Below are 15,463 nucleotides of genomic sequence, written 5' to 3' on the forward strand. Positions count from 1 at the left end.
GAAATCTTCTCTCTTTAGGTAAGATTTGAATTAAAATTGGAGTTGATGAGATGAAAGAATGTGAAGCTGTTACTGCTGGTAGGAGATGTAAAGAAGAGAGCAGTTACAGACATTTCTTTATGAAGGGACTGACAGTAGTGGACAGCACATCAAGAGAAGATCTTTCTTGCTACATTACTAGCTTATGGAATGCAGTTTCATTTTTTTGCATCTTTATATTAGACACATTTCATGTGACACACCCTACTTGGAAAATGTTCGAGTCTCTGCTGAAATTTTTGCTGACAGTGTCTCAGCTCATCTCAAGTAACTGCTCTCTGAGATTTTTTTCTCTGAATCATCATCCTATGCAAGTGTGAAATAGCTGCATTAAATGTCAGCCATGTTAAGGCTTTTCCTTCTAATGGGGTGTAACTCCTTTCCCTTTGTTAATTTAATGCAGGAGATTGGCCGCATTTCAATAGAGATGCACGGGACCCTGGAGGACCAGCTCAACCACTTGCGGCAGTATGAGAAGAGCATCGTGAATTACAAACCAAAGATTGACCAGTTGGAAGGAGACCACCAACAGATCCAGGAGGCGCTTATCTTTGACAACAAGCACACCAACTACACCATGGAGGTAAATGTTTTGCAAAGCCTTTTCCCTGCTGGAGTGTAGTGCCAGCAGATCAGACAGCCTGATCTGTTGTGGCCAGTTAGCACCAGCCACATCCTGCTCAGGCAATGTGTTGTGGTTCTCAGCAACGTGGAGAGCTTGACAGTATGGCCAAGCATGCAACAACGTGTTAATAAATTTCTTTTCAGCCTTGCTGTACTTCATACCAACGTGGTCCACTGTTCTTCCAAATACAGACAATAGAAATAACCTAAATGAGATTTCAACAGTATTGCTTGAAAAATTGGCTGGCCTTGTTTCTCCTGCCACCTGACTGTGGCAGCCTATTAGCTGGGATTAGAAAAACCAGCCAGGCGTTGGTGAGTTTGAGTTGCTACAGCCTTGAAGAAGAAAGAAGTCCAACAAAACCTTTTTAAAATCAGAGTCTGGCTTTCTGTTGACAACGTGAGATTTCTTGGAAGCAATGTGAATTCAGCATGAGTCCAGCAGAACACAGACAGGCTTTGAAACTTGCTTTTTGGTTTCTGGCCAGCTCTTCATTGAACAACAGCAGATGCAGCGGAGCACCAATGTATTTCGAGGACTGTGGTTTATTTATTTTCTTGGTTCATGTAAGGAGAGTTTTCTGCCCAACTAAGTCCTAGAAGCATTGGGTTTGATTCTCATTTGTGTTAAAGGCCCCCACTGTGTTGCTCTACTAGGAAAAGAAGTTTGCAATAGGACCAAGACTTTATTACAAGCAGGAATTGGCCTCTTCAATGTTTTTTACAGTCAAAATTCAGATTTTAAATATCTGGCTGGCTTACAATGTGGATGAGAAGGAAATGTTTCTGAGCAAGAGGACTTCTACCTTGGCCATCAGGATCATTTAATTTGAAACAAGTAGCATATTTGATCCAATGGCCTCAGAGGCAGAAGGACTTTTTAATTTATATAATTTATAAATTGTCTTGTCCTCCTTTTTCCAGCATATCCGAGTGGGCTGGGAGCAGCTATTAACAACAATTGCTAGAACCATCAATGAAGTGGAAAACCAGATTCTGACCCGTGATGCCAAAGGAATCAGCCAGGAACAGATGAACGAGTTCCGGGCTTCTTTCAACCATTTTGACAGGGTAAGTCAGTGCTGACTGCAGCTTGGTAAGTTACAAGCTCCCATGTAGACTGTGTAGTGCAATAACAAACAGTCACTGTAATAAAATTAGATTAATAGAAGAGGCTTAATTCTTAAAAATGCCACTCCTGTGGAGCAGGGAGATTGCCAAGAGATTGTTAGCCTGGGAGGAGAAGTATATCTGAAACAGAAAGTTTCTTGATAAAGCTAAAGTGTGAAAAAGTTTGAAGGCTTATTTAGAAAATTACATTTTTACCCCAGCTTCACTATCTTAGTTTATAATCCGTAGTTTATAAATCCTTTGGAGCAGCCGTCCTGTGCTGTGATACGCCATCACATACACCAGTACTGAAGGAACCAGCATTGTTCTTGTATGGAGCAAACAGGAGGATCTATGCGCAGAGTGACATTATATAATGTAGATAAACCCTGATGCAAAGCCTGCCTTGCCTTTCTGTGGAGATACCTGTCAAGGCACTAACAGGTACAATAAGAAAAGAATTCCTCAAAGGCAATCCTCCTCCCCTTGATTTGCCACTCTCCCTGCAGCTCTTCCTTCTCCATTGAGAAGCCATCAGCTGGCATCCCTCTACCAAACAAATCAGAAAGCTGTCAACGCAGGGAGGCAGAGACAGCAGCCCCAGCCTGACACCATCTCATGACTGGTTCTGTAGGCTCAGTTATCAGCCCCCTCACTGTTGTCTGGAAATCCATGCGCCTGCAGAGATACTAAGTCAGTGATGCAAATGTAGGTGCTCTCCACCATTTGCTGCACCAGTCAGACTGTTTGAAAGGTGTCCAGAGAACAGGGCTGCAGCCTGCCCTCTCAGAGGCTGGCAACGTTTTCAGATTGCTGAGCACTAGCCATTTCAGCCCCTCTCTAGCTGCCAAAGGAAAACCAAAAACATAGCTTCTTTCCTTGGCAGAAGAACCCAGAAAGCACTGTAAGTTTTATATTTTGACTTTCATGTCATTTGGCCCTTCCTGCACAACAGTCTGAATGATAATGCAGAGAAAAAATGTCTTTCCCAATCTTCAGCTGTCTGTTTGAGTTACGAAGGCTTAAGTCTGGCTTTAAAAAGCTGATTGTTTGAGGAAAGTCACGTGGAATTTGCCCCACAATCCTGTCTGTAGCTTTCTTTCTCTGGCTAGAGATGGTGGCTGCATGCAGGGATTCTTCAATGCCTGGGGCTGTCCTGAGCTAAAATTTTGTGGGGTGAATGGGGATTCTCAGTTCCTGTCGTAGTTTGTGATCATGGGTACATCCAAACACTGATGTTTGGGGAAGGGGGAATGAGGAAAGGGAAGAGCAGCTGCCAAGCCACGTTGTGCCATGCTGTACAGCAGTGCTGTTTTCAGAGCTGAGCACTTCAAACAGCCTTGCCAGTCAAAGCTCCACCTTATGTGCAGGTCTCATAAATACAGCAATAACACTGCTCCCTTGAGCTTCAGCTGTTTTTCTTTGTCTGTTCGTGGGATGCCCTGACAGCTCAGCTTCCTCGGGTGTGTTGCCAAACATACCTGCCCTCACCTACTCCTTTGGTGGGACTTGTGACTAGAAGAATAAGGCAATGCTTCCCACTGCCTCTGCCTGCTTACCTGCACCCCAGGTTACTAGCGAAACACAGGGCTTCTGGCACTATGGATAACAAGCAGTGATGCGAGCAATTCACTTGGGAGATTGAGATCTTGAGGCTTCTGAGCATTGACTGTTTTTGTCACTGAAATGCTCTCAAGATGTGACGAGCTTTCTCAGAAGGAACTGTTCCAAGAGCATTTTTAGCACATCCTGAAATGTCATTGTGATATCTAATGTTGTGCACTTTTTATTTTTCTTCCCTATCTTTCTATCTGCATGTCATTCTTCCTCTCCCTCCTCTCACCCACTGCATGGGGCACCTATTTGTTGTCTTTCTGCCTCCCTTTGATCTCCTCTGTGTCTCCCTTCCTTCTGCCCACACCGTCACCCCACTGGCACTGCATGTCCTGCTGCCTGGCACACCGCATAACCAGGACCACTCCGGCACACTTGGCCCTGAGGAATTCAAAGCCTGTCTCATCAGCTTGGGTTACGATATTGGAAACGATGCACAGGTACTGAATGCTAGTGGTGAACACAGCCAGATATTAAACTGTGAAAAAATAACAGTTTTTTTCCTTTCTTTTCTTGTTTGTCTTAATCCATCTGTCATTCTTGTGTTTGACTGTAAATGCATCATTTTTCTATACTACTTCTTCCCTAAATGTACCTTGGTATCTATTCCTTCTTAATTCCCTAATTGTTTGTCTTCGGCAAATTCCTTTTATATCTTCAAACTATTCCATTTATGTCTGTGTCACGTAACAATCCTTCTCTTGTCCGTCTCTCAATCGGTCTTGCTTGATATCTTCATTCCTCTTTTTCATCATCAATGTGTCCCTTGTGTGTAAACTGTTTCATTTCCGAAACTACCTTTATTTCTTTATGGTTTCACAAACTACCTGTGTTGTATTGTTTTTCATTGTCTTTTAAATACTTTCTTCCTAAAACTCATTCTTTGTAATGTCTCCTGTGGGTTCATTTCTCCCTGGCCTGGTCTCCCTTTTCTTTCTTGGCTTTTTCCATCTTTGCATCACTCTCTGTAGAAGAAGACTGGTATGATGGATTGTGAAGATTTCCGAGCCTGCCTTATCTCCATGGGTTACAATATGGTAATGTAGAGCCCTCTGTCACTCCTGTTCAAAGTGATTCTTATAGCCACCTTCAAAAAGAAAGGGAGAATGTGTAGCGAATCAAGGTAAACGCAGTCTTGTTTTCCAGCAATGGAAGTTAAATCTAGCACTTGTAAAACTCTTGTCTCGCAGCAGTAGCTGAAGGTTAAAAAAATTGAAATCATTGTCTAATTCTTGTGTATGTCAAATAAGAGTTGTATTTATCAAACTGTGCAGCTACAAGTGGAAGAAAATAAATTTTTCATATTGCTATGTGCAGTATGCACAGTGGCATATAAGCTCCCCAGCCCTGAGCATCAGTTGAACTCATCTGGACATATGCACAGCCTGATTTCTGAATACACTCAGATGCCACTCCTCTCATTCACTTATTTCACATCCATCTTCCTGTTCGTGTAAGTAGGTTCAAGTTCCAGTCATCTTCCTTGTAGCTTTTTCCTCACCAGAGTACCTGCGTATTCACAACAGGAACAGGGCACCTTGAGAGGCATGATAACTAATGGGGAGAGCTTCCCCAAAGACTGAGGGTCATGAAAGGGCAGAACAGCGTAGTGCAGAAATGTTGAACTGTACGCTCAGTACCTTTGCTCCCGATACCAGGCAAAGCTGTGTTTATTTGTCATACTTATCAGCCCAGTGTAAACACAGACTCTTTAAAGTAGTGTGCCAAGCTGTAGTAGCATTTGATTAGATACCTCAATTAATCTTGCAGGTGTACTGATCTAGAGGTGTTAGAAGAGCCTGTTCCCAGAAGACTCAGCTGTGCTTTCCCTTTCCTCCTTACCTGGGGAGGAAGGAGTCCCAGAGATGAGAATAGATCATTGTTTATATGAAAGAATAAAAAAGGAACAAAAAACTTACTACAAGGTTTTGGCCTCTCTAGCAAACGTACCTGTAGCACCTTTCCTGTAAAGGCTATACTTCCCTGGGCCTCTCCAGATCTGCAAGTCCTTTCCAAGGCCTGTCTAATTAGGATGAATTAGATGCTATCAAGGGCCCCAAAGAGGTTTCTTCTGGTGGATTATGTTCTGGCTGCTGAGGAGAACCATAAAAGTTCTCTTTTAGTAAACAAAAGTAAAAGGATTTGAGGAATGCAGATCTCCCAATATTGCTACAGGCATCTAGCACAACATGTAGTACAGAGAAAGCTGCATCTTCCCCTGAGGTCTGTGTGACATTGTTCCCTGATAGGAGCGTTGTCCTAGAGCCAGATGGAGCTGGATGTTATCCTAGGTCACAGCTTGAAAGTATTTTATTCCAAAGGACAAATTATTTGGAAGTTTTTTTACACAACAGACAGATTAAAAAAGAAAATTCTGACAAAAGGTTGAAGTTGTTTCTGTCTGGCTTTGTTTTCCTAGCTGTAAGATGTGCTGCGGAACAGTTGTTCCCCACTGTCATAGCACTGCTGCCCAAGCATCCTGGCTCACATGCCTGTCTTATTCTCCAGGGAGAGGCAGAGTTTGCCCGCATCATGAGCATCGTCGACCCTAATCGCCTGGGTGTAGTGACGTTCCAGGCCTTCATCGACTTCATGTCCCGGGAAACAGCAGACACAGACACTGCTGACCAGGTTATGGCTTCCTTCAAGATCCTGGCTGGAGATAAGGTGAGGCTCTACATCCTCCTTTCCAATCTTCATTGCTCCTGCTTCCCTTTTTCCCTCCTGTCTCCAAGAGTGTCAAGGGGAGCGCTCTCTAGCAAGGAGAGTGTTTTCACAGGACCACTGTGCAGTGCTGGAGGAGTGCAGGGTTAAAGTGTGGGTTAATGGGCAGCCTGCCAAGCAACTGAAGTCCTGTTCCTCTGTCAGTCAGAACTATGCTGCCCACTCTGGCATTAAGAATTGAATTAAGAGCTTAGCTGCAATTTGTTATTTCAAAATGTATGAACGGATTCAACAGATGGTTCTTGATTATTCTTGAAAATCTAATGTTTTTTCAAACCATTAGTTTTTCAAGAATAAAAAAACATTTTCAAAAAACTATTTTTCAAGAATAAAAACTATTAGACAGCTGTAAACTTGAGGTGATCTTTGTAGATATCACTACTGCTGTTATACGATCAATACTAGATTTTCATTGAGGATATGTTCTCTCTGCAAGTTGTATGATATAAAAAGGGCATCTTTTGATCACATAAATTGGCCCAAAATAGGAAAACTCACAGAATGAATGTAAAGTACTAATTTTCTAAATTTGCATCAGTGGAGCCAGCTGATATAAAAATACATATATTCTTATTTTACTTATATAAAAATCCCCACTAATCTTTGCTACAACTGCATAAATAAGTAGTATATCAATTATTAATGATTCTCTGTATTTGCTAATGAAATTTCTTGTTCATCTCACAAGAAATTTCTTAGGTTGTAATGAGTTATCCTTTCATCCACTACTGTTTTCTGTGTTTTACTAATAATCTTTTAATAACCAATAATGTAGAAACTTATGATGCCCATTTTTCTCTAAGGCATTATACCTGACTAAAGCCAGTTCTATTGTCTTTCAAGGCTTGAAAATTCCAGCTTATTGTGACAAGCTAAAACACTGAATAAATAAGTTTTTTGGCATAGAGTTTTATTTACTAACTCATCTACTCTGTACAGTACTTCAAATAAAATTTTCAGTGTTTAATATGCTTCAGTGACTACAACATGAATCAGACAGGATTTCATTATGAAAAAAAATATTTTATTCATTCCAGTCATGAAACTGAAAGACATGAAAAAAAGTATAGAAAGTCAAAGGAGAGAGAGAGATGCTCTGAAACCTGAGCCATTTTTCAGAAGACTGCAAGGGAGTCAGTTAGCTAAATACAACGTGTTGGTTAGCAAACAGGCAGTTACTGTTACCAGCTGCATGAAGAGAAGCTAAGCTAGCCTCACCTCAGCTGAATGAGCTTCCAGAAGTCAGTTTTATGTAAGACATTTTACTTGCCTATTAAAAATGTATGTTGTGAAAGGCAAAGATTGTCAGCAGAGCTGTGAAAGCAATAGGAAGTGTTGGCTTGTCTGCTGCCTGCATCAGTGCCACCAACCAGTGCTAGTGGGGATGGCTCCTCTCTGTGGTCTGAAGAGAGGCAACAGCAGTTCCCAAGTGCCATGAACCACTGCCAGTGAGAGCAGGATCCAAATTAAACTTCTGCTTCCTTCCATTTGCCTTCAGTAGGACCTCCACTTTCAACAAAAAGGGGTAATTTCACATTAACAATTTACCTGACCTACCACCAGGTCTTTTCTTTAGGTGTGCAAGCATCTCTCCTGCAAAAACAATCCTCCTATCCATTTTTAAAACATTTTCTTGGCCAAACTGTGTACGGATATACAGTCCTAGTCTAGCTGTGGTCTGTCCCTGACTGTCATCTGCTGCCCTTGGGGGACAGGGAGCGATTGTCCTGGGAGGAAGGTCAGTCTTCTGAAAATAACGCTTGCCTTATCTTGTGTCCTCATTGCAGAACTACATCACTGTGGACGAATTACGGCGGGAACTGCCTCCTGATCAGGCTGAATACTGCATTGCTAGAATGGCACCCTACAACGGCCGCGATGCCGTACCCGGTGCCCTGGACTACATGTCCTTCTCCACAGCGCTCTATGGCGAAAGTGACCTTTAACTTTTTTCTGTCCCACCACACGCTCCCTCCCCTCTCCCCCGTCCAACACACCCTTCTTTCTCTTTGCAAAGCAGCCTCTGCTCCGCTCTTTTTTGTGTTTCCCTGTTTTGCTTCAGATAACAGATCACATTTTTAAGTGGGGGGGAGGACATTGACATGACACCGCCTACCTTGCCCTTGAAATGACAGTTTACAAAATTATTTTGTGCAAAAAAAGTTACGTTTTAAAAAGAACAGACATATTTTATTATAGAAAAAAGGTATTTTTCTCCACCAGATTGAAACTTAAAATGAAAATGTTAAAATATTACACCAAATATTTTTTGTTGTGACATAGAAAGTCGAGCACAATGTTACATTCCATCCTTTCCAAAAAGAACCAAACAACAACAAAACGCCACTTGTTCTGTTAACTTTTACATTTGCGTATGTCTCTTTATCACGTTTATCTTTGGAGGGGGGAAGGCACACAAGTGCATGTGTTTGCTGGTTCACTCATTTCATGAAAATATTTTATGATAAACTTTTGAAATTGCTGTGTTTTCTAGGGAAAAAATAATGTACACAGCTCATGTTTTCATATTTAATTAAAAAATACAATATGCCTCCTATGTTTATCAGTGCACAACTTTTTTTGTTGCTGAGAGTTGTCTGGTTTCAGAACATGAAGCTTGAGAGTTGATAACTTTGATATTGCTTGTCACAAACCATATTAAAAATTTCTTGTGATAACAAATCTAGACTTTATTCATTTGTACAGTAAATGTTTAATCCTCTTTAATTGAAACCACAGGCATGAAGAAGAGAATCCAAAATGTTTTTTCATCAAAATTACAGTCCTTTGAATGTCACCTTCCCTCTCCCTTAACTTTTAATTTTCTTTTAATTAAGTTGGAAATTTCACAGATTTCTGACCACTTTAAATTAGATTTATACCATTTTTAACCATTCCTTACACACACACACCTCTAGGAACAATATCCTCATTATTCCTTAGAAAACAGTACAGAATTTGTTGCTAGAGCTATACAAACAATCACCATATTTTGAACCATCTAATGAGAAATTCCTCCACTGTTCCATGCTCAGCATTCAATATCTCACTGCTTTTAATATCACATCTTCTGACACTGTAAATTCTTCCAGAGCACTCAAGAACAGCTTTGTATTGGACATTCAAAAGAAACCAGCCTTCAAAACATCTCTTTAAGGACCTTTAACGAATCATAAAGTAGAAGCAAACGCACACACCTGAAAATTAGCAAAGGGAAGCAGCTAATCCCTTCCCAGACATCTCGTGTTACAAAGACATTTCTTGCCCTCCCACAACTTTTTAGGAAACATGGACTTAAGGACAAAAATCTTCATTAGTGCTTCATGATGTGTTTCAAGTGGGCTTTTTAGGTATAACCACATACTGCTGCCTCCAGTCCTGAGGGCAGTTTTTATTCTGAAGTGACTAGCCTGCGGGAGCTGAGAATTCATTCACAGATTCACAATGAACTCCTGCAGCTCTCAGCAGAATTGCCTTCTGTTTCCTAGGGCAAAGCTGAGTCCTGAGGAAAGAATTGTACTTGGGTTCAGTATAGCTTTCGGGTTCATTCCTGACCTTGAGTGTGACACACCGTAAAAACCACAGCAGTATGCTGTGAGGTATCCCAACCTGACAACATCTGCATGCTGTATTTGGGAGAGGGGATGCTAATGTCTGCCACTGCACCTCCTCCAGCAGACACTGCGACCCCTGTTCTCTTCCTGATAATGTGTTGGCAGAGGGTACGCCCGTGAACGCTGTTTAGCTTCATGTGTAGGCAAGGCCAGACTATACTCAGCAACAGTTTGTCTTCGAAAGTTGAAGCCGAGACAGTTCACATAGCTTAAAATTAACCTAAAATTGTGTGGTTAATGAGTGCTGGAGTTCAGAAGCCAAGTTTCCTTGGGTGCAAGGCTGAGTTGCAATCCTTAACACTGACGCCCCTGGAGGGGCCGATAGCTGTGATGAGTAACGTCAGCCTTGCAGCTACATCAGTATTGAACCCACTTGCAAGCTCCTTTCTAGGCCCGTTTTCAGCCAAGTCTCTACAATGAGTGTACAAATGGGTCTGTCCTCTTCAAAGGTAGAGTGACGAGTCCATTACCATGTTTTAATGTACAAAACACAGGTTATGTTTTAAAACTAAAACAGTAGGGGGGGTGACTATATGCATGAGCAGAAAATCTGTATCGAAGTTTGCCTCAGAGTACCCACTGCCCTTTTTGTAATAACCCTTCTTCCTCCTGCACAATAGCTGCCTGGTCCTTAGAAAGGATATTGGCACTTACATATAAATTGAGGTTCTCTGAGGAGTGGCTTGTACACATGAAGATGGAGTGATGAATTCCCTTATGCGTGCTTTAAAAAAAAAATACTAATACCAGGGGGTGAGGGGAATAACCATCAGGATTTCAATGACCACTGTCTTGAGAAAATGTTATCTTGAAATAGGGCTGAAGAAAGCACAGGTACACCTTTTAGTCACATGTACTGTTATTTTTTCTGCATAGCCTCTGACAAACCAGTTAGAGCTGATGTGAGCTGGTCTTTGACCCTTGGGCTGCAGGTAAAGGCCTCCCATCCCCACGCCACCCAAGGAGGCACAGTGGTGCTGCAGCAAATCAGCCTTCTTCGCATGCAGCACAAGACATATTCTGCACTCCTGTGGCCTAACTGCCCCTGGCAGTTACCGTGCTGAAATCTGAAAACAGCTTTTTGTGTGAGGATCATGGTCTTGCAGCTAATGTGCCACTTTTCAGCCAAATCCTGACATCAGACTTGATTAAATTCCTTCCTGGAAGCAGCTGTTTGCAGTTCAGTGACTGCCCCTTCCCCTGCCAAGAGCAGAAGCAGCAGACAACGCGTCTCAAGCTCACATCTCCCATTCAGGGATGAACTGATCGTTTTTTCAGCCTGGCAGACTCACTGTTCTCAGGCACGGAAACTGAAATAATAGTTTTTCCAGAAATTAACCATTTTCATTTCATGGCTGTTGCCATCTTCAGCTCTGGAGATCTCGGTACCTGCCCCTGCATGGCTCTCTGACAGCCCAGGGACAAAAACACATTAGTGCTCAGAAAACATGGAGCTGTCTTGCCTGCCAGCATGTCAGCCACGTTTCGAAAAGCCTCTCAAGTGTAGCTTGTGACTATCGCATGTCTTCAGTGCTGCCAGCATCTGGTTTCAGAAGAGAGGAGTGGAGCCAGGAGTCTCAGAAGACAATGAAAGGAAACTGCTCTGAAACCTTGAATGAACTTAGTTTCAAAGAAGTATTCATACATCCACAGCAGATCTATACAGCTGAATCAGGCTGGCTGGTTTTATCAGTGAAATAACAGAGAGGGCAAGGAATAAGGAGAGGGTGACTGTTTGTAATGGCTGGGAGAAGGAACAGCTCAAACTGAAATATCTTCCTTAAGAAACCAGAATACAGGTATGATTTCAGACCATAACTAGAAAGTTATTTGTACTGTATAACTTGCACAACAAATGTCCAGGTAGAACAGATTTATATTTTTTTTGTTGTTTTGTTTTGTTTTTCATGTGGTAGACAAATACTAAGAAAGCTTAATCCTGTTGAATTAATCAAATTGCCTAGGTGACTCTGGCTACCACAAGAGTTGCCACTACATAAACCCTTAAAATCCATTGCATTAGCCATAAGCTGCTGGGAAAGTCTTAGCACAATAAACCTGGATTAGCAAAGTATAGGGCATACCCTGAGACAAACAGGTAATCAGAGCATGCCCCAGCATGCACTGAGGAAATGTGTTCAGCACGACAGTAGAGAAGTCAGCCATTGCAAGAGATGGACGACTGTCTCCTGTACAGGGAAGGATTTCCTATCTGGCTATTTTAGGCAGACTGAAATCTCAACAACCCACTGAAAATGCTGGAATAAAACTAGTTTTTTCTATATTCTGAGGACTTATAGCTACAATAGACTGTGCATCTATCTCACCACCAAAACACTGAAATGGATTCCTCCCATTTATTTGGATACCACACAACAGTCAGGAAGTAGTTCCTCAGTTTTGTTCTCAGACATACACTTCTGGGACATGCATGCATGAAAATATGTTGGTAGAAACAGCACTATTGTCTTCTCTCTTCTTAGCAATTTTATTTACACCTTCTCGCTGTCTGTGTGTAGTTGACAACCTAGTGAGCATCACGGAAGGTACCATTTAAGGTAAATGTCCAGCAGGACCTCTAGCCAGAGCAATACCTCGATGACCTCACCCTCCTACCATCTGAAAGAAAAAAAAACAGGACCTCTCACCACTGCTGTGGGAAATAGTGTCATTTCCATTGAGCAGATGAAAAAAGCACATAGGTGAAAAGGCTAGATCTCACTAGAAGGAAGAAATTAGAAGTCTGTATTTAAAATTGCAATTCAGTTTCCACTCAGTTGCTGCCCAAACCTGGAGATATTTCTCAAGGCCTTTGCTAGGCCTTTCCCTCCTGTACCTAAGCCTTCTTTGCTGCTTTCTTTGCAAAGCCACTAGGTGGGTTTGCCACCCATTTGCTTCACAAGGGCCTAATTGCCTAAAATATCTCAATGTAAGGCGAGTAACCCAAGGTCAACACTTTATCCCTCCTCAGGGGATCGCCACCCCCAGCACTGCAGCCCAGCTGGGCCAGGGAGCACCTCACCAACCTGGCTCCTGTGTCTGTGAAATAAAGAATAATGAGTCAGAAAGCACAACCCTGCACCCTTGTGGTTTAGGAAGCATGCAGGAAGACTGCTGGGATTCAGGAAGGAATTTTTTAGGTATTTTGTGTTAAACAAAGGGTAAAACACAGAGCAGAGCCTCAGAGCAGGCCCCAGGCCCTGGGGCTCCTCTCCCAGCACCCTGACCACAAGGTCGGCCTTAGACTTGCTCCCCTGGGTTGCCTGCCCCGTGATGGCACAGCCGCTGTGAGGGGGCCTGCCTTCCACACCAGGCACCTCGCTCAGCGCTGTGGTCAGGGCTCTCTGTGGTGGACAGGAGCCTGGACCTCCACGCTGAGGAAGACACCAGGCCTGAGCCTCCAGAGCAATGGTGATATTAAACATAAGCTATTTTACAAAAAGTAGCTGTTGGTCTAAAAACATCTTTTGGTGGCTCAAGGAAAGAGTCCCAGTCAGTCCTTGACAGAAATGGATGTCGGCAGACAACCCCAGCCTGTGGATCCCAATGAAACAAGGCTCTGGTTTCCCAGCTGCAGGTGGGTGTGTATGTGCAGGGACATAAAGACCTACATCTCTCGCTACTGCTTCCAGGCAGCTCTTTGCTATGCACACAGGTATTTTCGGTCACCAGGTGCCCACCTGCTGCTGTGTCCTTTGCAGGGACCTGACTCAAGGTCTTGGAGCCCACCAGGGCTGCTGGCACCTCTGAGGTGGGAGCTGTGGTGAAGACAACTCAGTTGTGTCCCCAGCCAGAAGCCGTTTGCCTGCGGTCCTAGGGGAAGTCAGTGGTGAGCAGGGAACTGAACCCAGCTCTGTTACATTCCAGTCCAAGTGCCACAGTCATCCTCCAAGTATCTCAAAACATTTCCCAGACGATTCCCCCTAGTTCCCTAATTGCTATTGTTGCTTTTTGTATGAACCCTGTGGCTTTGGTTGTGCAGATTTGCCTAAAACCAATAACATCTTTTAAAAACTGCAGAATTAAGAAGGCATTCTATGACTTCTTTATTATTAGGTACATTCAAACACTGCCACCATCACTTTAATGAAGATTTTCTCTCCTGCTGCTTCTTAGTTGAATAGAGCAGATCTTTCATCTGTGGCACTGAACCACACCATCCTGCTTTCTGCCACCGAGAAAATAAAACACTTGCTTCAGGGAACCAAGAAAAAAATAGCAATAAGCAGATTATGTTTTTAAGCATGCTGATTCCAGCTGAGCGTTTGTTTTCATTTGTAGGTGTGCAGTCAGGACACTAACAGTTCCCAAGGGGCTTTCAAACAGGCTTCTGAGACCAATCTTCTTGTGCCACCAAAATAACTAGGAAACTGACATGCAGCTCTACTGTGAGAGTTGTTTTGCACATGATAACATCCAGAAACACTACCCACATGCTAGAAGCAACACTGCAGGTTCTTCAAATGATTAATTTCATGTCTTCTACTGCCTGTGCAGCGTGTCCACAACCAAGAAAGGCAAGGCAGGAGTCCAGCCCGGCCCAGGCGCTGCCAGAGCAGTCCGAGCTTCGTTCCAGACACACAGCCACATTCTTCCCTGCTGACATGATCCCAGAGACTGCAGTGATGCGGGATAAAACCAAAAAATGCTTTAATTGGGCTTCCGGCATGACTTATCTTCATTATTGCCAGTAACTCAAATCCTTATTACTCTCATACCGTTCCAAGACTGCCACCTAAGGAGCTTTTTCATGCTTCTGAGCTTCTTACACAGCAATCCAAGCACATAGACCCACAAAGGCTCTGATGCTACTCCTGTAATATTCCAGCTCTGCAAGCTGCACAGAATTGGAATAGAGTCACAGGGCTGCCATTTTGAGTGTTCTGGAAGGTCTTAATAAATAAAGAATTAAACCAGCCTTACAAGTGAATGTTGTGTTGAAGTTGTAAGACATACTTGCCCCAGCTACAGTCACCCATTTTTTAAATGACAGATAGTTTTGTTAAGCTATCACATTACAACTTTTTCTTACTAAAAGGGTTCACATCAATTGCCTTGCAGCAAATGTTAGCAGCGTGGTGGGCTGCATCAGACAGCATATGTGGAATATTGAGGGAGGTGATCCTTCCCATCTCCCCAGTCCTGGTGAGGCCACACCTGGGGTGCTGCATCCAGACTGGGGCTCCCCTGTACAAGGGAGACATGGGCAGACTGGAGAGAGGGGCCATGAAGATGATGAAGGGCGTGGAGCATCTCGCCGGCAAGGAAAGGCTGAGAGCTGGGATGGTCAGCCTGAGGAGAAGGCTCAGTGTGTGTGTATAAACACCTGATGAGAGGGGATGAAGGAGAAAATAAAAACACATGAAAATTCGTGTGAATACGAGAGAAGAGTTTGCTTTCAGGGCAGCCAAACATTGGCACAGGTTCTGGTGTCCCTTGGACGTGGGTCCCCTGGGCACCCTGCTCTGCATGACCCTGCCTGAGGTGGGCTCCAGGGGTTACTTTGTGTATTGTGGTGGCTGGATTTGCAGGTTATCCCCATCCTGCAGAGTACTAACAGAGGGCAGCACTTTAAGGATTGCCCAACACGGCCGGGCTGAGGCAGAGCCCCCTGCCCGGCCTTTGCCACGTCCCTGCCGGGCGGGCTGACCGCACCGCCGTGCCTACAACTCCCAGCGTGCCCCGCTGCCCCCCATGCGGCGCGGAGAGCCGGGGCGCGGCGGCGGGCCGGGCGCGGG

The 15,463-nt window shown here is 43.6% G+C and overlaps 1 protein-coding gene across 4 annotated transcripts in view; it reads left to right on the forward strand.

Annotated features, from left to right (window-relative positions):
* The window catches only part of ACTN1 (actinin alpha 1), an 85,119-nt gene extending 76,326 nt beyond the window's left edge, over positions 1–8,793 (forward strand). For 2 of the 4 annotated variants that reach the window (XM_068684178.1, XM_068684180.1), the window contains 5 exons: positions 443–622; positions 1,588–1,734; positions 3,747–3,827; positions 5,896–6,054; positions 7,899–8,793. In XM_068684178.1, the coding sequence (XP_068540279.1) occupies positions 443–622; positions 1,588–1,734; positions 3,747–3,827; positions 5,896–6,054; positions 7,899–8,057 (726 nt within the window). In that variant the 3' untranslated portion in view covers positions 8,058–8,793. Of the gene's footprint in view, positions 1–442; positions 623–1,587; positions 1,735–3,746; positions 3,828–4,358; positions 4,425–5,895; positions 6,055–7,898 lie in introns of all 4 variants that reach the window. The other 2 variants (XM_068684181.1, XM_068684179.1) reach the window with 2 other exon arrangements.
* Positions 8,794–15,463: the final 6,670 nt, after the last annotated feature.

The sequence above is a fragment of the Anas acuta genome, chromosome 5, assembly GCF_963932015.1.
Source record: "Anas acuta chromosome 5, bAnaAcu1.1, whole genome shotgun sequence".
In the NCBI taxonomy this organism is placed as follows: domain Eukaryota; kingdom Metazoa; phylum Chordata; class Aves; order Anseriformes; family Anatidae; genus Anas; species Anas acuta.